The 23,811-nt window shown below is 40.1% G+C and overlaps 2 protein-coding genes across 5 annotated transcripts; both read right to left on the bottom strand.

The window, feature by feature from the left end:
- Nucleotides 1-1,012: 1,012 nt before the first annotated feature.
- On the bottom strand, nucleotides 1,013-5,737 carry LOC147485437 (disease resistance protein At4g27190-like). Of its 4 annotated transcripts, none has more exons than XM_086572652.1 (2): nucleotides 3,956-5,726; nucleotides 1,013-1,821 (listed from the first exon to the last, which is right to left on the bottom strand). In XM_086572652.1, exons 1-2 carry the CDS (start codon nucleotides 5,488-5,490, stop codon nucleotides 1,605-1,607), a joined length of 1,752 nt encoding a protein of 583 aa, XP_086428778.1. In that variant the 5' UTR covers nucleotides 5,491-5,726; the 3' UTR covers nucleotides 1,013-1,604. The 4 variants fall into 4 exon arrangements, with proteins under 4 accessions (XP_086428778.1, XP_086428776.1, XP_086428777.1 ...); XM_086572650.1 differs by lacking the exon at nucleotides 1,013-1,821 and adding an exon at nucleotides 2,177-2,556 and having other exon boundaries at nucleotides 2,668-5,737; XM_086572651.1 differs by lacking the exon at nucleotides 1,013-1,821 and adding an exon at nucleotides 2,177-2,384 and having other exon boundaries at nucleotides 2,668-5,737.
- A 13,236-nt stretch (nucleotides 5,738-18,973) lies between these two features.
- LOC147485436 (serpin-Z10-like) lies at nucleotides 18,974-21,299 on the bottom strand. Its single transcript, XM_086573520.1, has 4 exons — nucleotides 21,178-21,299; nucleotides 19,890-20,118; nucleotides 19,418-19,523; nucleotides 18,974-19,329 (listed from the first exon to the last, which is right to left on the bottom strand). Exons 1-4 carry the CDS (start codon nucleotides 21,297-21,299, stop codon nucleotides 18,974-18,976), a joined length of 813 nt encoding a protein of 270 aa, XP_086429646.1.
- Between the last annotated feature and the right edge of the window lie 2,512 nt (nucleotides 21,300-23,811).

Here is a 23,811-nt window from a genome sequence, read left to right as displayed (position 1 = left end):
TTTTGGTGGGATGCAAATCATTTCTCAACTGTAGCCTCTTCCATTTGGGTGAGTCTTTCACCATATTATAGCATTGCATCCACTTCCAAACCCCATTATGCATCACATATGCACTTATTGTTCCTCAACCTACCAATTAAGCAAAAACTAAATTAGAATTGAAAAATGTATTTGTAAATCAAAATAACAAATAAAAAGTAAATACTTACAATCATATTGTCATTATAGCCACTTGGAGGAGATGCTTGAATCTTAGAAAGAATAGCATGAAACTTGTTGATATTAGCTTGAATGAGAGTCCAACGGTGTTTCATACCCATCAAGTTGCGTTCGGTCATTCTTCCTAAATTTGCATGAAATGCATTTAGAATTCTAATCCAAAAATCGTTCGACTTTTGCTAATTTCCTACTACACCATCTTGACTAACTTGTAGCCAACTATTGGTGAGAGCAATATCTTCTTCTTGTATCCATGAAACCCCTCTAGATTTTGATTTTGGTTCTTGACTCATTGTTGTTTTAAGAGTAGAGAGTAAAGAGTAGAGAGTAGAGAGTAGAGAAAAGAAGTGAGTGTAAAACTATGGGGTGAGTGTTTCAATTTATAGGGTTAGAAAGATATAGCCGTTTTTTTCCCGTTTTTTGCTCGTTGTTGTAATTTAGCGCACACGGTTTTAGAAAAACCGCGCGGATTTGCCAACACCGCGCCCATAGAAGCCCAAGCCCACGCGGTTTTGCCAAAACCGCGCCATAGAAGCCCATTTAACAGCTCAAGCCCACGCGGTGTTGGGAAAACCGCGCGGTTTTGATTTGATATAGCATCAAACCTGGAACCAAATATTAGCTGGTTTGGTGTTTGGTTTGGTGTTTTTTTGGTGTTTTCATCAACATGTAGCTCTCCTGAAGTTGAAAAAACACCCAATTGTTGGAAATTTGGTGTTTGGTGCTAGGTTGATATCACTCCTAAAGATGCTCTTAGTGTTAGGGAATATTGTGTTTTCATTATAATTATCCCAAATACATTGCCTTCACCAGACTTTCTTTTCTTGTTTTACACTTTTAATGCAATGCTCTGAACATTTCATAGTATTAGCAGTACCATATCATCTTAAGATCTGGCCCTGTTGTTAACACTTGCGGTAAGAGCAAATCACAAAGTCATTATTAAAAAAAAAAAAAAAAAATCACTTATTTGAGACTGTAATTAACCCGTAATTAATACTTAAATCTCGAGTAGTAGCAGAACCACCAAAATGTTTTATTCAAACTTGAGTTATCGAACTTAAATTTCGGGTTGTTAACTTGTTCACCAAAAAAAAAAAAACTTGAATTTTGGTCCCAACTTGGTCTAGGCTTCCAAACCAACACACTCCAAATTGTGCCTTGGGTAGCAATCATAGCCTAAGCGGGCAACCGCCTTGGGGCATGAGTGGCAACTGAGTCAGACGTTACACAGGTACAAATCACACACCTTAGACACGTTAATGGTTGCTCAACTTTTTAAAAGTATTAACAGTAATTTGGAGAATTGGAGTCCTGGTTTATTGGGTCCTCTCAAATTGTTTTAGTAATTCGAAGTTCAATCACAATGTCTTCCCATCAACAGATTAGAGGTAATATAGGCCAAGACCATGACCATCATGTTCGCGATCATGGTGAGAAAAGCACATCACAATCTCCCTCTCTCTCTTCCAACCAGTTTGGTGGCTCAATTGGCGTGAAATCTGATCAGATGGAAGACAACAAGCCATATGTTGAAGATGGGTCTGGGAATACCAAGGAAGGATGTCCAAGCTACACAGGCCGTGCCCAGCAAGCTGACCACTTCAGGTGTATGGACTAGATCAGAGATCATGCAGACCGAGGTAATAACAAATTCATAAATAGCACATTTTTTTTTGGTAATGTCATGCAACAATGTGCTTCATGCTTGAGCATCTGGCTCAATTCATCGTGTAGCAAAGGCTTATGCACCTATTCTTGACTCAGAAAATCATAATGTAAGAATCTACTGCTTGGATATCAAATTTACCCTTAGAAAAGCATCGCCAGCAAACTTTTCTTTGGTTTCTTGTTCTTTTCATTTCTCAAAAATATTTTAAAGCCACTTTTTGTTTCCTATGGTGTCGACCAAAAATATTTGAATTGTAAATGCTATGGACATAACACTTATTACTAGTATTACTACAATGAATTTCATTAAATAGAATAGAATCACAAACAACCCAATTACCATTTTGTTTTATTGACAGAAACAATACAGAAGAATATATATCCAATTATTCACCTTAGACAAGCTTTTGAGCCACTCCAATCAGTACAACTAGAATACTGGCATACTGCTAGCGACGGGAATGCCGAGAAAGAAGACCAGAAGCAGCTAAAATCTGGAAGAAGGAAGGACATAGAGAAGATGAAATTTGAATGGGAAAGATGAAATTGGAGTTGGTAATATGAAGGTTTTAGCTGAGAAGAGGATTAGAGGATGATTGGAAAACCAAGTCAGAAAACCCACCCCCGCCTCAAAAGACCTCCGGACGATCGGATAAAATCTATATCCTATATAAAGTCATCTTGTATGAGTTGAAAAGAAGAATATTTTGTGCCAAAAATAAAATTGAGGTGGATGAAACATAAATAAAGAAAGAGGAACAAGGTTTAGCACTTCACCTCCAAAAGCGTTTGCATTTCGGCCTTCATTCTTTGGTAGTCCCACTCCAGCTTATTGAACCACTCCTCGTCCGTAATCTCAAATCCTTCAAGTTTGGGTGCACTGTGGGGTAGTCTCTTCAAATTCGGGCATTTACTCACATATAGAGATTTTGCGGAGGGCCAATCAACAACAAGTGAATCGCTTCCACTGAAACTTGACAGTTTTGGTAAATAGAAAAGACCGAAATAATTCAGAAGAGGGTGACTGGCCTTGTCTTTCTCTACATCTCCACTCTCCATATCACTGTCATCTGGAAACAATATCTCCAAAGTGGAGCAGGATGCCACAACCATAATTTCCAACTTGGAAAGATGTTGAAATACTCTCAATGGGAAGAGGTGCTTCAAATTATGGCAATCTCTAATAATCAGTTCTGTTAAATTATGGAAAATTGGAGAAGGTGGCAAGTAAGAGAGTTGGGTCGAAGACAATCCCTGCTCCACCCCATTTCCCACATCGTCTCCCTTATATTGATTGACACTTTCCGACACAAAATTACGACAAGGTATAAGAGTGACTAACTTGCCGCACAATTCTACTCTTAACTCCCTTAAATTAGGGAATGACACCTCAATTTTATCAAGCTGTAGCACGTTCTCAATCCCCTCGCAATTTAAATACAAGTATATTGTTTTCGGTAACAATGCTTGGATCAAATGTGAAATTGAAATTGAAATTGATGAGAGTGTAAGGAACAAACTTCTCTGGAATTCCCTCGTCGTTTTTCCCGCTAATGAAATATCATGTTTTCCCAATGAAATTTTAAATTTTGTCATCTTTTTCCATGGACTAGCATCGTTTTCTGAAGAGAATTTGAGATTTTCTATATAATTTCCAGAGAATTCTTCTAACCGAAACAACCTTAATATAACTTTCGGTGAGATGGTTGTATAAGGCGGGAATGTTCTTAAAAAGTTCAACGACTTCAGACTAGTTAGCCTGCCCATCTCTTCTGGAAAATTTTCAATTCGAGATTCATTAAGACAAAGTATTTCAAGGCGGTTAAGTTGAACAACTGGGGATATATTCTTCAGGTTATAACACTTATTCACGTGAAGCGTACGGAGGTTTGTAAGGCTTGAGAGTGATGCTGGAAGTGATCTAATATTGGTGTTACTTAGATCTAGAGTCAAAAGGTTTGTCAATTCTTGAAAAAAATTGGAAGGAATTTCATGTAAATCATTGAAGCTATTCAAAGATAAGGTTAAGAGGTTTGGAGCTTTAATCTGAGAGGGGAGATGATACCTGATTTTTGTATCCATCAATGACAATCGCTTGCATTTTTCCAACTCCATATCTGGCCAGTCGTCGAAACTCATTTTAGCTTTAACAATGAATTCATTTCTTTGTTCACATGCAATTGAAACTGCCACATCGCGGACGACATCATGCATCATAATGTGTCCAAGGTCGTCTTTCAACAACAAACCTGCAGATGTAAGCTTCTCAACTGTGGCCTGCAATCTATTCCTTGCTTCCTCGAAAGTGTCTACATTTCTAATCAGCTTTTCTCCCATCATGTAACCAAACAGCACATCAGTTGGGATCTCAAAGTCTTCTGGAAACATACACCAAAATAAGAAGCACATTTTGGTTGTCTCATTTTGCAGAAAGTTGTAGCTCAATCTTATGGAAGCATTGACAGGCTCCATCTTTTCAGAGATTGACTTATGTAGTTGTGCTAGTGTATCGTCCCAAACAGTAATATTCTTGTTGTTTCTCAAAGCCAAACTCAAGGTAACGATTGCCAAGGGCAAACCTTTACATTCCTTTACAATATTTCCAGCAACCGTTTCCAAAAGAGACGAGTCGACAACAACACCAGCTTTACTTCGAAATAGATTCCATGAGTCTACTTCCGATAAGACTTTAACTTCAATCTTTTCGTCCATTTCCATACTTTCACACACGCTTTGGATCCTTGTTGTGAAAATGACCTTGCAGCGATTTCCCGCATTTTTGTAAGGAATGCCTATTTTAACTAACTCCATCGGCTCCCATACATCATCTAAGCACAAAAGAGTCTTTCTTTCTTGATTAAGTCTCTCCCGCAGTTCTGCTGCTCTTGTAGAAAGCAATTCTCCTTTCAATTTCAGGTCCAATTTCTCTGCAATAGCATCTTGGATCTTTTCCAAGTCGGGCTTCTGAGACACGACAACACTCGCAAACTCATCAAAGAGTTTCTCCTTTTTCACTTGTGCCATTATTGCTTGCATCAACATGGTCTTGCCAACTCCCGGCATCCCAAATATCCCGACTAAGCTGATTTTATCATTTTTCAATGCCGCGATGACTTGAAATTCAGTCTTCGCCCTTGATGCAAAAGTTTTAAAATCACCAACAGGCTCGGGTTCATAGCTTTGAACAGGCCTAGGATCGGACACATTATTTTCGCCAAACTTGGACCCCTCTCCCAAGTGTTTCTGGATATCAACATTTTTCTTTGCTGCTTTTCTACTAAGACGAAAACGAGAGATAGTAACCCACCCTTTCCACCAGCCATTAATATCTCCTGCTTCACTTTTTAGCTGTGTTGCTTCTCCAAATAATCGATCTGCCTGTTCCAGCCATGTCTCCACAGTCTTCCTTATCAAATGGTTATTATTCCGGGCTGCATCGACCCAGGACAGAACAACTATTATAATTGCTTCTAATGCAGCAATATTGTCACCGAGGTCTACGATATTTCTTTTGAAACGGCAAATATAATTAAGCTCACGTTCACCATGAGTAATAACAGACTTGGTCACTTCTCCAGTAACGCCACTGAAGGCCTCCATTGTAGTTATCTGGTGTGATTAAGAACTACAAAATGATAATATAATTTGGATTGGAATTCAATTGGTGGTTGTTGAAGTGATGATTTTTTTTTTTTTTTTTTTTTGTGATGAACTGGATTTTCTTGTATTAGTGAGAGAAGAGTAGCCACTTGTATGGAATGAACATGAGGTGGAGAATTGGAGATAGTTTGGGCATATCCACCAATTGAAAAGTTCAAGAGAAATAAAATTATATGCCGATATCTGAAATATTCATGACACCCTCTATAATTGTGAACTAATAATTAAGTGTGTTGTGGTAAAAGTTAAAAAAATAATTGGGGCGACATTAGTAGTGGTTTACTGCTTCTTGCTGGTGTGATTAAGAACTACAAAATGATAATATAATTTGGCTTGGAATTCAATTGGTGATTGTTGAAGTGATGCTGTTTTTTGTTTTTTTTTGCTGGTTTATTAGTGTTGGAACTTGGTTGGTGTTGTCGGAATGATTGGAATTATTATGGTGTATTTAATAGTAATGGACGGTTGAGATTTGGATGGATTTAAGGATAGAAGGCTGTGATGAACTGGATTTTCTTATATTATTGAGAGAAGAGTAGCCACTAATGGAATGAACATGAGGTGGAGAATGGCAGGCTCTGCACAGTAATTGCGTAAAATTTGCAAATCCTGTAAGCCGGGAGAAGCTTTTGTTTGCCATATAACGTGCCCAAGACAGGGGCACAGGGCCTTATAAATATTATATTAAGTTTGTGCGTCGAATCGTAGCAATTGGTCAACTAAACATGTTTAAGATACGTTAACAAACAGAGATCAGGCTTACCAACGATAACCCTGTGTCCAAAACACAAAACTAACCACACCAGCCATATGTATGTTTTAGATTCCTAAAGCCACTTAATGATATTACTTACTATCTTTAGAGTAGTAGTTAGTTTAAACCATCACTTTGCAGGGTTGAACCGTTAAAAAGAAAGGGAGTAATATATCAATATAGCATCTCAAAGTCCTTAGACTAAAGACAGAACCAATTGAAGAACGATGACTTTACCAATATTTGATAATACGTGTAAACTACAATGGGCCTAACAAAGTCTTACTGCAGGTGCCAACTAAAAAAGTATTCTTGCTTTCTCTACTTGTATGCAAAAAAATACAATGGGCCTAACAAATCTTTAGGTATATGTAAACGAAAGATTCAAAACAAATAGGTGGTTTCGTCGTACCAGCTGTTTACTTGGTAAGCAAGAAGTCAACCAATACAATTAACTCCATCTAACTTGAAAGATCTTTTGTCGGATATGCCTATATGAGTCCTTCTGTTGCTCTCACTCCAACAAGGGATTGATGACATGTCCCATGAACAATAGCATCCCACTTTTGTCATCTCTCACTACGAACATAAACGGATGTTCTGCCACAAAATCAACAGGGATCGACCGAACAAGTCCGCTACCACAACAAAGCTCAATACGAACCTCAGTAGCAGCGGCACCTTCAGTTCCTTCCTCGTTAACTTCTATGTGTGACTTGTGGTTAACCACTGAAACCCTACCGCCACCTACTACCATCTCACCGAGTTCTGCTTCGTGAGAGTGTCGGGGAAAAAACTGATCTACCCAGACACTCTTAAAACAAAAATTGACCTTCTGAATATCACCACCTTCTGCAAAACAATTTCAGAACTCGCGCACCTTATTGAACTTGTTGCATAAGAAAAAATGTTTTAGTTGTTGAGACTGAACCACTTTTTTAGTTCAATTGGTTGCCTACATACCCTGAGAGGGATCAAGTCTCTCCGAAAAATCTCTGGAGTTTTTCAATCTAGTTCTGTTGCTGAACACTCCTCATTATGTAACAGTCTGAAAAACTAGAGAATCCCTAGATATGGATCCTTATCCTAGTTTTCAGTTACATTGGATAGAGAATCTCTGGATATAGATCCTTATCCTTAATTTTCAGTTATATTGGATAGAGTCCAATCTCCAGATTCTGCCAGGTCTGGCTGGGCCTTGTTTTCATCTGATTACGGGCTTATAGTGAGGCTTGGCCCACATGTCATGTTGGGCCCTGGCTACGAACCAGGGCTAGGCCTGCAGATATGTAGGGTCCAGTATGGGTGTCATGTTCAGAGATCATGCCCAACTGGTCCATAGCGGTATTGTGATACTGAGCATTCCGTCGAGTTGGATGTCTCCTTGCACAAGTCGATCCAACAAGGCCACAAAAGAAGAGGATCAGGTAATGCCATGTGAACCATTTATGAGGGTCCACACATCGCCCCATCTATGTCACGCGGAGCAGCCATGTGGCAGAGAAGAGAAAGAGAATCCGATAACGCTTCTTTCGAACAAGCATTCCGATGCTGATATACTCGTAAAATACCCGTAATATACCCGATAAGTTTTTGCCCGATGGATAAAGGTCAAAACTCAAAATATATCCCTATCATAACTAAGAATAGTCATAAAGCATATTTCTATTCTTAGAAGATGGGAATGATATCCATCTAATAGAATTGTCCAGTGGTTACTTGGAGTGAAGACTTTCACTTAACAAAAACCAAAGTCAAAAAAGAATTCTCATAAACTTAGAGAATACATGGTGTTTGCTTGATGCTGGGAACATGTTCACTCTAACCGATGACATGTTTGCTTGTAGGGCTTCGTCCATCGATATCGATTCTGATGATAACGGTGAGGATGATGCTGAAGCTAAAACTAAGCGAGCCACTGTTGGCAACGTTATGCCTATGCTCAGGTGGACTGCTGGAAGCAATTTACCACTCAACCGGGGTCCTTAACTGTTCCATCCTGAACGCCTTTACAAGAGTTTTGGTATACCCAATAGTGTTGTTATACATAAGCATGATGACTTGGCACTCCCGGTTGCCGAAAATGAAATAGTCGTTTCTTATGCTCGCATTCTGATGCGGGTGCGAGTCTTCCTCGGGAAGGTGATGTCTAGATTGCTGAATTGGTGGGGGCTTGCACCTGGGCAGATGATGATCCTGTTTTACTTGGTAATGAGCCGAGTCCGCTACATCCGTCAATCTTATGGTATCAGACTTGGAACAACAGAGATGTATCTTATGCTCAGGCTTAAGAAAAAGATTTTGAAGGACATTCCTTTCTTCACCGTCGACTTTGTTTCTTCGGATAGGAAGTTTACCCATCCCCCTACTCATTACTTAACATGGCAAACACCAGCCTACAGAGTTCAGGGCTAGGCAGGCCATGGAATGGATGTTCCAAATAATTTCTCAGGTGAGCTCCTTAAGAAATTATCTTCTTCGTCCACAGTTTTCTTTGTTCTGCAGCTCAATTTAGTTCTTTCTCTAACAGATACCTAGATTTCTGATGTTGTGGTGAGTGAAGTTGATGAGAATGTTGTTCAGCATAACCTTCAGACCTTGTTTGGTCTCCCAGAGATTATTAGGGACTTGAGTTACCCTGATACAATCGTTGCATGGGCTGCCACATACCTCGTTCATCCTCTTCACCAGTGATGCCCCATTAATCAGCTTTCGAAAAGGGAAATGAAGTACGTGTTAAACCTATGACATCGAGGAGGCTTCCACGTATTGCTCCTTCAGATATTATCCTCCCTGGCTCATTGGGTGATGGCGCTCAGAATTCTGACATAGGTGATAGGGTAGAGAATCCTATACGGCGTTGGTGTTACATCTATTATTCTTTTGATGAAGATGATGTTCCACCGACTATCACGAGGCATCCTGATTCTAGCTTGAGATCCCGCAGCTCGGGTTTGCATTCTCCACGAGCCACCATTTCCAAGTCTACTTCTATTCCACCTTCTCCAGTTGTTATGCGAGGCTCTAGAGAACATCCACATGTTGAGGGTGTTGTTGAGGTCACCGCCTCTGGTGTCGTCGCTGAGCAAAACCATGTTAGTACCAATGTGAATGGTGGGGGTACTCGTTATGTTATTCCTGATACTACGGATGATGTACAGTCGCCTCACTTTGTCCATGTCTCTAGTCACTCCGGGAACCACAGAGTGAGAGACAATTCTGCAGATAATTGCTCTGCTAAAAGAGTTAGAAAATACCCTTGTTCCAGTTCGGTACCATTTTCACTATCTTTTTCAAAGATCTTGGGAGGTCTTGATTAAGTCCTCCACCCTTTTTCGTGAGGCTTGTGCCGAGGCTGAGCTAGAATCTCAACGTTCACGAGACCATGTTACCACTTTGTTAGAGGAATGTCGTCGACTTAGAGAAACACTGTCTGCTCGTGATGAGATGATTGCGCTAAAGACTTAGAACTGATTACTTTAGTGGCTAAGCTCAGGGAGTCCCAGAATGTTGTACGAGCTATGGAAAGTGATCGTCATCTGAGTGAGGAGAATACCGGTCGTGTGGTGCAGGAAAACTGGCATCATCTAGTTGAGGAGTTGCGCCTGCTCAAGAATCGTGTTACAGACTAGCCAGCTTGACATTTTGCTTTTCTTATTATGTATCTTCCGTTTGTAGTTCGGATATTTTGAAGGCTCCTCTATTTAGTTATCTTGAATTATCGTGATGTGGCCTATAAGGATATTTATAAGGCTCCTGCACTTTAGTAATCTTGAATTACCATGATGTGTCCTGTAAGGATATTTTGAAGCCATGGACTTTTCTGAAATGAAAGATCTTCAACAGTGGCTTGGCAATAAAATATAACTTGAAAAGTATTGGCCTGAATAATAGCAAAGCTATATACTACCGCCCCCCCAACACTACATGTGGATACGATTCATGTGTAGTGTTGAATAAGAAAGTTACTGTGTATACTTGTAAAATTGGATATTTTTACCAGCATAATGTAAAAGGAAATAGAATTGATAATGAATTGATGTTTGGCGATTCACCAATAGAATTCCATTGTAGAATAACCCAGTTGAATGGATACAACCGGGCTGAGCATGTCGCCATACTCAGAATATATTTCGAACGATAGTGAGCTGCATCTATAGAATGACCCGATTGAAGCGTAATCGGACTGAGCAATTTTGTAGTAATGCTCAGATATAAATAAGTCCATATAGTTGAACCTTTGAAGGTGTTATCTTGGACCGTTTCAGAAAAGATTATCCTAGTTAGCTTGAAGCGTAGCTGGGCTAAGCTTTTTGCTATGAAGCTCAGAGATGACGTAATGCACAGAGTCTGATTCTATGCATATTGTTTTCGGTTGAGAGGATCAATGTCATGCAACCGTACCAAGCGATGTTCTCTATCCAAACTTGGCGGCGCCTCCAAGGGATAGATTGCAACCAGCACCTGGGTTTTTAAAGTCCTAAAAGTTCAGAGTTACCCAGTTCACAAATAGGACCGAGCCAGAGGGTCGACGCCATTTACTCGGACCAACACACAGTGCGCTTCTGTATATTGGTTTTTTGAACTTCGGGGATTTGTGTTTCACCGCGAAGCCGCAAAGAGGGTCGGCCATATACTTGGACCCGATACTTTAGTAAATGCGGGACATTTTTTCAAGCCCGGGCGACTTTCGCAAAGACTTGCCTTATCACTGGCCTCAGTCAATTATAATGATTTGAACAGGCGAGAGGGACACTCTGGTCTGTACCAAGCTAGACAATTGATGCCATTCAGCTGGGCTTCAGAGTGTGCATTTAGTATTCTATGCACTTCCAAGTGCAAAAATGTTGGAGCTTGGAATATTTGCAAGCAAAAATGAGGCTTTTTCACTTGACCAGGCATGCTGAGCATTTGAACAGGTTTTGTAAAGCTGATAGAGATTCGATCACAAAGTCGTCTATACCAGCTAGGTTCTCTTAGGATTGAACCTACAGTGTGTCTTGTTGGAGGGGTTAACCACCAGTCCAAACTTGACCAGGCGCTGTGCGCTTGAACCTGGATTTCTGTAGTGTAGCTATGCTAAAAAATTCATAGTACTGTTAATAAGAGTATTAACTTTCAATGAGGCAAATAATGAATGACAACAAATGATCATTGGACTTAGAAGTTATTCAATGAATCTGTACATGATATAAAGAAAAACTTGCTAAGATGAGAAGCCATGCTTTACTCTTGACATTGCCAGCGAAAGATTTTCACGACATTATTAAATGATTTCAGTGCATCATTTATTTAAAAAACTTCTTAAGATGAGAAGCATTCCATACTTTACTCATGACATCACCGGCTAAATATTTTAAGTAATAAGAACCTTTAGATGCCAACCTATCCACAATGAATGGCCCCTCCCAATTTTTAGAAAACTTACCCGCGCTCGGGTTATCAAAATTCTTTGCTTTTCTGAGGACCTAGTCACCAGGTTTGAAGACACGTTCTCTGAGTTTTCTATCATGACTGTGTTTCATGTTTTCTTGATATTTGACTAAATGTTGAAGAGCTGTATCTTGGCGTTCATCAATAAGAGCTTTGTCATAAGCTAAGACTTCATTTTCAACTCCGGATTTTACTGCTTAAGTTCTGGCTGTTGGCGCCATGATTTCTGTTGGGAGTACTGCTTCTTCACCATATGCTTAAGAGTATGGTGAAAAACCTGTGGACCTTCTAGGAGTAGTCCTATATGCCCATAGGACAGCAGGCAGCTGATGAACCCAGTTGCCTTTAGCTCCAGTAAGCATTTTCTTAAGGGTATCTAGAATTACCCTATTAGTAGCCTCTGCTTGGCCGTTTGCTTCAGGATGGTAAGGAGCAGAAAAATTGTGCTTTATGTTCATAGACCCACAGAATTGTTGCATCTCTGTGGAGCCAAATTGGGAACCGTTATCTGATGCTAATTCTGAAGGTACTCCGAGCCTGCAGATAACATCACGCCACAGAAATCGCTTTACATCAGCAGTAGTTATTGAAGCCAAAGCTGTGGCTTCGACCCACTTTGTAAAGTAGTTGGTAGCCACCAACAAAAAACGAACTCTTCCAGGTGCCCTAGGCAAAGGTCCCACGATGTCAAGCCCCCATTTTGAGAAAGGCCAAGGGCTGAGAATTGGGTGCAATTCTGTGGCCGGTAGTTTTCCAACTTTAGCATGTTTCTGGCACGGCACACAAATTTGAGTGATTCGTTTTGCGTCTCTTTGCATGTATGGCCACCAATAACCCTGCGTTAAAGCCTTGTGGGCAAGATCTTGACCTCCTCGAAAGATTCCCACAAACACCGCATGAATTTCTTTAAGTATCATTTCGCCTTGCTCTGGGGTGAGACATCTTAACTGTGGCCCGAACCCCATTGGTCTTTTGTAAAGTCGAGCGACTCTTTCTTTAGTGAACAATACTGTGAATTTCCATGCCTCTCGCTTAACCTTCTGAGATAAAGCTTTCTCTATGGGGAGATTCCCCGAGTTCAGATACTCGATGAAGGGCAGCCTCCAATAAGATTTTTCTAGTGCCAAGATTTCTAAGTCCCTTATCTCCAAATCATCAAGAGTTTCCTCTTCAGATTCTGCTTCTGATTCAGACTTTTCGCTTTCAGTGGGGATGATGTCGCCCCCAGTATCTTCATGGTCGCCCCCAATACTACCAAGGTTACCAGTGTTCATTCCTTGATTTGAATCATTGACTGTGGGATGCTTTCTTTTGAGTTGTTTGCGTAAGGATGCCAAAGTCTGGCGATCCTCAGCATCAATTGGATTTATAGATTCTGAAGATGCACGATCCGCCTGTTCTCTTTTTCTTCGTCAAGTGTTAACAACATAGACTTGCATTGCGTTACACTCTATAACATATGCCTCATGAAGTCTCACTGGTTTTAAATTGATGCTCGGCTCTTGTTAGAAATCAATCTGGATTTCTCTTGGTTCATCTAGCTGGACAGTTGCAGAGAGATAAGCTAGTGCATCAGCGTGCCTGATTTCATTCCTTGGCCTTTGATTGATGGAGATTTTGTCAAATTGGACAACCAATTGGTGAATGACTGTCAAATACTCTACCATCATTTCATCTTTTGCTTGGAAAGTACTAGCAAATTGATTAGCCACCAAGCAAGAATCTGTTAGCATTTGAATGTTCTTTGCTCCCAGCTTAAGTGCGGCATTCATACCATAGATAACAGCTTCATATTCGGCTTCATTATTAGAGGTCGAAAAGCCTAGTCTGACTGATCTTTCAATTTTCTGTCCTTCCGGGCTGATAAGTACAGAACCTAGACCAGATCCGGATGCATTTTTTGAACCGTCGGTGAAGATGGTCCAGAGAGCTTGATTACTGTCAAGAATGCGCTCGCCCCCAGAATCGGATACTGGGTGAGAATTCTTCAGTTTGTGTAAGGAACTGATCAGAATGATCAGGAAGTTGTTCTATTTCTGCTAATTCTGCACTCAGTTGGATGTCATCCACAGGAAAATCTGCCATCAGAGAGGCTAGAGCATGCCCCTTTTCTGCAGTCCTTGGCTCATAAACAATATCATATGCGCTGAGGTAACTCGACCATTCAATCAGCCTATTTGATTCCTCCTGTTTGCCGAGGGTCTTTCGTAAAGGATACTCAGTATAAACTCTCACCGTTCTCCCCTGAAAATACGGCTTCAACCACCGGGCTGCATGTACTAAGGCCAACGCGACTTTCTCAATTTTGGAGTAACGACTTTCTACTGCGGTTAGTGTTAAGTTTTGCTAACAAAATGAACCGGCTTCTCTTCAAAATCATCAACAAAATGACTGCACTGGCTGCAGAGTCAGTTGCAGCAAGATAAATTCCTACAGGTTCTCCAGCCTTTGGACTAACCAAAATTGGGGGAGAGGTAAGGCAGGCTTTGACTTCAGAGAAAGCCTTTTCACAATCTTCATTCCAGGTGGATGCACCTTTCAGAATCTGAAAGAACGGCCTACATTTATCAGAGTATCGTGATATGAAACGACCGAGAGCCGCAAGACGACCTAAGAGCCTCTGTACTTCCTTTCTGCATGTAGGGGGTAAAATAGCTCGAATTTGCTCCAGGTTAGCTTCAATTCCCCTGTGGGTTATCATGAACCCTAAGAATTTGCCTGAAGATAGGCCAAATGAACATTTGGCAGGGTTAAGCCTCATTTTGTATTTCTTTAGTCGATCAAATACTTTTTGCAGGTCAGCAAGATGATTGCATTCTTCGCTGGACTTCACCACCATGTCGTCAATATAAACCTCCATAATAACCCCAATAAGATCAGCAAAGATAGTATTAACAAGCTTTTGGAATGTTGCCCCAGCATTCTTTAGGCCGAATGGCATAACAACATAGCAATATAGGTCTCTGTATGTGATGAATGTTGTATACTCTTGGTCGTCATAGTGTAGTACAATCTGATAATATCCTGAGCTTGCATCCATAAAAGACAGTTTATTGAAGCCATATGTCGCATCCACCATATTTGAAATTCTGGGTATAGGATAAGGATGCAGTGAGCAAGCTTCATTCATGTCTGTGAAGTCGACACAAATTCTGAGCTTCCCATTCTTCTTTGGTATTGCTACAATGTTGGAAACCCAAGTTGGGTATTCAACTGGTCGAATAAATCCAGCCTCCAATAACTTGTCAATCTCCTTGTTCACTAAGAGTTTCCTGTCTGGGGCCATTCTCCGTGGTTTTTGCCTTACCGGTTTGACTTTGGGTTGATGTCTAATCTGTGACAAGCGACGCTGGGGTCAATTCCATTCCAAGCAAAGATAACTTTGTTACTTTTCAATAAGGTCACCAAAGCTTCTTTCTTTGTTTTAGAAAGTTCTTTAGAGATGAAGGTGGTCTGACTTTCTTCTTCTCCTATCTGCACTTCTTTCAGCTTATCAACTGTTGGAGGTCCCTTGGTTGGTGCGTCCCGAGGTGCTTTGGCTGCCCTCCTTGGTGCTCTGGTCCAGCCCTGCTGTAATTGATATTTCTGCTAAGTATTAAGAATGGTATGTCCTCTGACCTCAGACTTTTTATAATTATCCATTGCATGCTCATGGCATTTCAGGGATGCAATCTGGTCACTTCGGATCTTACAAGTTCCCTCTGCTGTTGGAAACTTAACATCTTGGTGATAAGTGGTCACCACTGCATGCATTGCATGAAGCCAATCTCTGCCTAGAATGACATTATATATGGATGGGCAGTCTACCAGGACAAAGTCAACTCCTACAACCTTAGGACCTACTGTGACTGGCAAATTAATTTTACCAACCTTATTAGCTGGAGCACCATTAAAGTTGATAATTGGAGTATCATCTTCTTGAATAAGATCATCATCGAGATTCATGACAGAATAGCATCCATATAATAGGATACAGGCAGAGCTGCTAGTGTCTATCAGAATTCTTTGGACTCTGCGGATGCCAACCCATGCTGTAATCACCACAGCATCATTGTGAGGATAGTAGACTCCTCGCTCATCTTCTCCAGTAAAAGTTAGTCCTCCTTCTACAATAGTCTCAACATAGAACCCGTTTAAAGTTGATCTTGTTTTGCGTGATTCCAACTACCAATTTTTTTAATCTTGCGCTTCATGCTCCATTTTCTTTCACGGTTGGATGAGTATACAGCCGCCTGAGCATGACATACAGCTATCACATCATGCTCGATCAGATTCACATGCGCCAGCTTTTGACTACCCTTTAGATACTCCTTCAGCTGTCCCCCATCTGCCATTCTGGAGATCTCCTTCTTGAATGCATAACAGTCATTCAAAGTATGGCCGAAATCATTGTGATACTTGCATTTCTTTGACTTATCTCTCCTTCCCTCAGTATCAAGTTTCATAGGGAACAGCTTGGAGATTTTTCCTTTGAGCTTGTCATACAATTCTGAGAGACTGACGCTGAGCTCTGGAAGAGTGAGATCTTTGCTCAGGCGGCCATCTTGCTTCTGACTTTGTGAGACGCCAGTTTTGGCATCTTTGTTATGTTTCTTTCTGTCTTTGTCACGCTATTGTTGTTCCTGCTTTCCTCTATCACTTGAAAAATCCCCTTGCTGCTTGTACTATGAATCTTCCTGAACAGTAGCATACCTTTCTGTTCGCACCAGCAAATCCTGAACTGTGTCTGGAGGTTTCAGAGTTAGTGAGTTGTATAGACTAAACTTATCAAAAGGAAGAGCATTTTTGAAAGCTTGCGTAACAACGTCATCTGGGACATTGCTGACCTCCTTGAGCAACACCCTGAGTTTTCTGACAAGGTCTCGAATACTTTCTCCTTTCTCCATGTGGAGGTTGAAAAAAGTTCCAGAACCTTTTATGGTTTTCCTGTTGTAGCGATAATGTTTTGAGAACTTGTCGGCGAGCTGCGGAAATGTATGGATTGAACGCGGATGGAGCTCGTTAAACCATGTCAAAGCTTCTTCGCTAAGGGTAGCTTGGAACATTATGCACATCAACGCATCATTGTTATTAAAAAGAGCCATAGATGATCTGTACTTCATCAAGTGCTCATCTGGACAACCATCTACATCATCGTAGGTTGGGACCGAAGGTTGTTTGAAAGAACCGGGAAATATAATCTCGATTTCATCTATAAAGGAGATTCTTCAGTCCTTTGATTGCCAGTTTATGTCGTTTATCTTCCCGAGTAGCTTTGGAATCCATGGCAGTTCTAATGAGTTCTTGGACTCGCTGCTCATTCAAGTTGTCACTATTTTCTTGCAGAGCGACATTGTTCGTCTGCGACTCGTGGATGCGGTTTCTCCTTTGAGCTCCGTACCGCTCAACGAGAGTCTTGCCTATGTTGCCTGAAATTTGCTTCAACCCTACGTGGGTTTAGCTCTCTGGTTCAAGCGTAACCACCCACAGAATTGTGGAGGGCTCTGGTTCTGTGGCTTCTGGCCCACTGTTGGCTACTGCTTCTATCTCCAACCATCTGATAACCTCCATTAGTCTTCCGGTGAGTGTTCCTCGAACCATTGTATCCGGATTCTGAGGAATTTGAACCTCCAGGACTACGATCAAATCTTCGCTACCTCGAAATGGGTGCGTATTGTCCTCTTTTGTAGTACCGGACTGCGAGAGCGTTGCATGTCACGCTCTAGATCGATTTGAGCCACAGAGGAATATCTGGGAACTGACAGTGATTGTTCCTTGGGGTACTGGGAACGTCTTGACACTGATTTGCCCGATGACGCCAGAAGCTCTGAACCCGCCCTAGTACAAATATAGTACCACCTAAACGCTCCACAATTGGAGTTCTGTGGTTTTGGGTGCTGGAGGCGTGGCTCCTTGGATGATGCCTCCTCTTTTGAGACCTACTCTCCCTTGGTATGGAAGATTCATGTTGAGAGTTCCCTAGGCCTTTTGTCATCATTTCTCTTAAGTTGATTGTTTTCTCTGGTCAGCTTAAGCAACATAGACATTAGAGTTTCTTCATCAGATGGGTGAGCATTGTGGCTTAGATCCTGAGGGCCCGATCCAGGCCCAAGGCGGCCTTGCAAATGCCTAGGCAATATGGATGGTCCAGATTGGGTGGAAATAGCACCCGACCTAGGCCCAAGGCGTTGCTGCAGACGCTGAGGCAACATTGATGGTCTTGCCCCAACAGATGCAATTCCGTCTCTGTGTGTGACGACTTGAGTATTCCTAGTTGCATCTTGTTCCCCTGTTGGAACAGTAATTCGCAGGGTCTCCACCAAATCTTCTTCTTCATGCTGGGCGTCCAGATTTTGTGAGGGAATCTAGCGCGTATACTTCTTCTTCTGAGCATGAACCTCGTCAGCAACTATGTGTTGTGCTGTCTCAGCATTAGGAGGCAGATTTTGTGCAATTTCTGGAGCTTGACTAGTGTCAGCCACCTTTTGATTTCTTTTGGGCCTACCAGCAGCCATTGATCGTGATATTCAATATAATAAAAGAGAAGAACGTGGTCGTGGGTTGATTCCCCACAGACGGCGCCAAAAGATGTCGGGGCAAAAACTGATCTACCCAGACACTCTTAAAACAAAAACTGACCTTCTGAATATCACCACCTTCTACAAAACAATTTCAGAACTTGCGCACCTTGTTGAACTTGTTGCATAAGAAAAAATGTTTTAGTTGTTGAGACTGAACCACTTTTTAGTTAAGTAGCTGCCTACATACTCCAAAGGGATCAAATCTCTCTGAAAAATCTCCGGAGTGTGGAGTTTTTCAATCTAGTTCTGTTGCTGAAAACTCCTCATTATGTAACAGACCGGAAAACTAGAGAATCCCTGGATATGGATCATTATCCTAGTTTTCAGTTACATTGGATAGAAAATCTCTGGATATAGATCTTTATCCTTAATTTTCAGTTATATTGGATAGAGTCCACTCTCCAGATTCTGCCAGGTCTGGCTGGGCCTTGTTTTTATCTGATTATGGGTTTATAGTGAGGTTTGGCCCACATGCCATGTTGGGCCCTGGCTACGAACCAGGGTTAGGCCTGCAGATATGTAGGGTCCAGTCTAGGTGTCATGTCTAGAGATTATGCCCAACTGGTCCATAGCGGCATTATGATGCTGAGCATTCCGTCAAGTTGGATGTCTCCTTGCACAAATCGATCCAACGAGGCCACAAAAAAAGAGGATCAGATACTGCCATGTGAACCATTTATAAGGGTCCACACACACATAGAAAGGTAACTTTAACCCCACCATATAACTTTAGAAGCTTCAAAGCCATATGTGATCTTGAACTTTGGTATCCGGAACTCCTGAAGTGTCCCACGTGAACCAGCTTTGGACGCGAATTTACATATTTTCTCATAAACAATGGATCAGAACCCACCTTCTCAAGAAGAGGCCACAAACCATCTGTCTCATTGGGAAGTATGACATACATTGAAAAACCTGCTTTGTTATCCGTACTCTCTTTGTAAGGTAGTCGAAGAATTTTAAAATCTTCGAAAGTATCAATAAACTGCCTTCTGTGGCTAGTCATAAAAGGAACTTCCACTGAATTTCCATCTGGCAGGAAAAATTTGAAGCCTCTGGTAAATAATTTATCGAAGGTCTGACTCCATCTTCCTTTGAAGTAGAGTGCATTTGCAAGCACAAGTATTGTATATGGATCGAAAGGCTCTGGTATAAAAGACTTTATGTATGAGTCCATTAGTTGCCTCTTCAGCCCATTTGTTCACTTTCTCAGTTACCTCCTTTGCCTGCATTCACATTATCAAAGTTCCATCAGAATTAGAATCATATAACTTTTAAGTTTTAACAACAACAAAACAACAATTGTTCAAATTACAGTCTTCTTCAGATTTTAACTATTAAACATATATTTTTCAAATTAACCATGCAAGCTACTGTTTTCCGCGGCCCCTCTCTAATTCTCAAGTAGTCCTTCAATATGATTCAATAAATTTCTGTGATATTTTGTACTGTTCTGCTTAAATGAATATTGAAATCTTTTCAAAATATAGATACATAATGCAATAAATGCATATATAATTTTCAAATATTTTAAGAGTACTCATATTTAAATTTTAATTTCTATAATAAAAGAAAAATAAAAAATAACTCACCTTGTTGCGGAAGTCTACACTTTCGGCCTTGGCTTTGTAAATTCTTTCACCAATAGCCACAAAGGTTGGTTTTAGATTACAAGACACCCATAAACCACCAACAAAAGATAAAATAGGTCCATCTTTAGTGGATTCAGTGAGTATATCAATCAGTTCTGTAGCAACTGAGTTGAGATCATTCAAGTTTTCAGCCTCTAGAAACGTGAGCAACTCCTTTAAGGTGGAACCACTGGAACCATTTGTTAAAAAACTCAGTGCAAGTTGAATAGAACATGGTGAGAACACAAAATTCTTGTCTATGGCTTGACCCCGTCCCAGATCCTTAGTGTAGGATTTTATCGATATCTCATGCATGATTCCTATGATATATACAATTACGTTATACCACATGCATAAAATAAGCGCGTGAAAAAAGTAAGATCGTGCCTTTGGTCACGACTTTCAATTTGAAGTTCCAAGCTTTGATCTACGAGGAGAAGATGTTCTTGACACACTCAAGATCTTCTTCTTCTTAACTTTGCTTTGAGTCAAGTTCCAACCACGAACGGAAGCAACCTTTTTTCACGAACCAAGAACCAAGAACCGACAATGGCTGGGAGGATACCACCTATGGAATCTCCACAAATTCGGGCTTCTACTTTAGAAAATGTTGGAGGTCGCCATTAAAGGAGAGAGAGCTTTTCTTGTTGTTCGGATGATTTATATGTGAGAGGTGGGGGAGTCTATTTATAGAGGTTCCCACCTCCTCAATATTGGATAGGATAGAGTCCTATACTCATCTAATATCGATAGGATAGAGTTATATACTTTCATCTAATATCGATAGGATAGAGTCCTATACTTCATCTAATATCGATAGGATAGAGTTATATACTCATCTAATATCCGATAGGATAGAGTCCTATACTCATCTAATATCGATAGGATAGAGTCATATACTCATCTAATATCGATAGGATAGAATCCTATACTCATCTAATATCTGATAGGATAGAGTCCTATACTCATCTAATATCAGATAGGATAGAGTCCTATACTCAGTGGTTTATCCTTATCTTGGTGGGCGTCTATCCAACCTTTATTTCCAACACTTAGCGATTTGAGGAAATGCAAAGGGTACTCTGGGATCTCCATGCCTAACGAAGATTTTACTTACAGTTACATCCATTGCAGCTTCTTGCCTGGCGAGAAAGAAAGTCTTATCAGCTGTGAATACAATGCCAAATTTATATTACAGCTATATGGAATGACCGATACAGTTGCTACTTAATGCAGATTTGAAACGTACCTGGCGGACTGGGGTGGTGGTGATGGCAGAGAACTGAGAGAAATTTGTGACGAGGTGCGGCGGCGTTTGCGGACACCACCAGAACTTTTTCGCAAGGTGCGCCGGCGTTTGTCAGAATCCATGGCTGTAGTAGATGAATGCTTAAGGAGAAGAAGTAGTGGTGTTAAATAAAGGTTTTGGCGAAATAAAGGAAGTGTTAAAAAAAGAAGTGTTTGATACGTACTTGTTCTGTTGAATTTATAGACACGAATATATATAAGGAAGTGTTTGTTTGTCGGCGCAATCTCTACTGTATATAGATAGTAGTAAATGCGAGTCTCTGAACTCTTTTTTTTTTAGCACACAAGTAGTAGGGATTTTATTAGAATAGAACCAGAAAAGAGTTACATAGAGGTGAGTTTGTTACATGCCATTAAAATTAGGAGTTCTGTTCCAAGCAGTGTTCTAAAAAACACTAGGCCGTAGTTGGGTGGTGGGAGAGGGCCTAGTGTCTAGCTAGGCAGTGCCTACACGGGCTATGCGCTAGGCGGTTTTTTTCCCTTAAATATCTTATAATATATATAGTAATATACACCCATACTATAAAAAATGAAAAAAATTATTTACCATAACTCAACACATAAACACAAATATAGATACTTATTACAAAAATACATAATAGTTGAAGAATATTGACTTCATATAAAAACATACTCTTTTTTATAGTGGCATATAATTTACATTAGACTTTAGTCTTTTAAACTCATTCAAATCTTAAGCCTACAGGGGTCTTTAATTTCGATATTTAATTATCCAAAAAAAAAAACTTGATTGGACTGCCTAGAGGTCGATTAGTCCGCCTAATCGGTCCACCGATTTTTTAAACGACTTGGGCCTAGGCAAGTCGGTTGGGCACTGCCTAGCGCCTAGAGACCGCCTACGCGGCCACCTAGACCGATTTTAGAACACTAGTTACAAGTAAGACTAATCAAATCTGTAGTAGGTTCTCAAAGGAGTCTCTAGAGAGGTGACAAAGCTTGGTCTGGTAGTGCTCTGTAAAGAACCTCTGCTAATTAGTGAAGACCCTTCTTGTTTACTGCTCCAAAATTTGCTTAAGATGTGTATAATACACCAAAAGTCAAGCTTGTTTACTGCTCTCAGCCATCTTGCTTTCAGCATCCAAAGCACCTGGTTCTGCCCAAAAGATTGGACAGCTGCCTTTGAGTCGCCTTCAATCCAAAGCTTCTTCCAATTGTGCCTTGTGTCAAACGGCGCGGTGTCACTCATTCCCTAGCTCAATAGCAAGTATACTTTGGCATTACCATGCATTAACGTTGTACGCGTGGACCATTTGCTTTTCTCGGAATGCATATCAAAATGGAATGTAAATCTTCCTTGATCCTTTCGTGGTGTTTTGTTAGTTTAACATTGTTACAATTCTATCAATCACACATTCTCTTCCTTCACTTACGCCCAGGAATTTTCAATTCACCAAAATCATTCTCCAATTTAACTTAAAACCGTTGGTATAATTTGAGGTGTTTTCCTTTACCTTCTCAATCTTCCTTTGTTTTATTTCACTGTAAGAATTGGAGCCAACATTCGGTAAGTGTTCTTTTGGCAAGGCTAGATTCTTGAGTACAATAGACATAGTACATCTGTACATGATTGATTTGGTATGGAAATAGTAAGATTTTTATTGGCAAGACCAGAGTGTTGCAGTACATGATAGATTTGTGTGAATTAGGGCTTAAAACAACATAAAGGGTCTCTGAAGTCTGAAGTAGGGAAATCATGAATCTAGAATGAACAATCAAGTACAAATAAGTTTAGGATTCATTCATTAGCGGATTCATTCATTAAACAAATCAAATAACATACAAACCTCCCCAAGAAACAGTCAAGGAACAAATAGTTGAGATGAGGAAACAAGCTAAAGAAAGAGTTGCACTGATAGTCCCCTATATAGCACTAAATTACTAAACAAAAAGAAAGAAAAATCTTTAGCAGGTTATATGACACAGATCAGAAGTGTTTTAGCAACAGATACAAATGGAAATGAATTCGTAAAACATTCATGGAAACAAAACTCTGACGCTTAGTCTTATGGAGTTTTGTATAGAACATTCCAATCTACTATCTATATACTAAAGGAGAGACCTTTAAAGAAGGATTTTCTCTCTCCTATGTGGCACTCTAATATGAGAGTTAGCTTTTTTTTCTATCTTATGTGGCACTCTAATATGAAAGATCTTTGAAGAGTTTGAGTGTATTTCTAATTCTTATATTTGGAGAGTTTGAGTGTATTTCCAATTCTTATATATTTGATCAAATAAAAAAATATTACTAAAAAAATAGGTGATTTGTAGAAATACTAAAAAAAATTACTAAAAAAATAGGTGATTTGGAGAGTTTGAGTGTATTTCTAATTCTTATATTTGGAGAGTTTTAGTGTTCCAATTCTTATATATTTGATCAAATAAAAAAAATTGCTAAAAAATAGGTGATTAGTAAAAACTAATTTATATTTGATCAAATAAAAAAAAATGCTAAAAAATAGGTGATTTGTATAAACTAATTTCCTATTACAAATCATACAATTTTAGTATCTATGATAAAACACCGACTTATTTCGAATATATCCTTAACATGACT

This window comes from Coptis chinensis, chromosome 7, assembly GCF_015680905.1.
Source record: "Coptis chinensis isolate HL-2020 chromosome 7, ASM1568090v1, whole genome shotgun sequence".
NCBI lineage: Eukaryota > Viridiplantae > Streptophyta > Magnoliopsida > Ranunculales > Ranunculaceae > Coptis > Coptis chinensis.
Note: the sequence above shows the minus strand (reverse complement) of the source record. Positions and strands in the feature narration are given on the sequence as shown.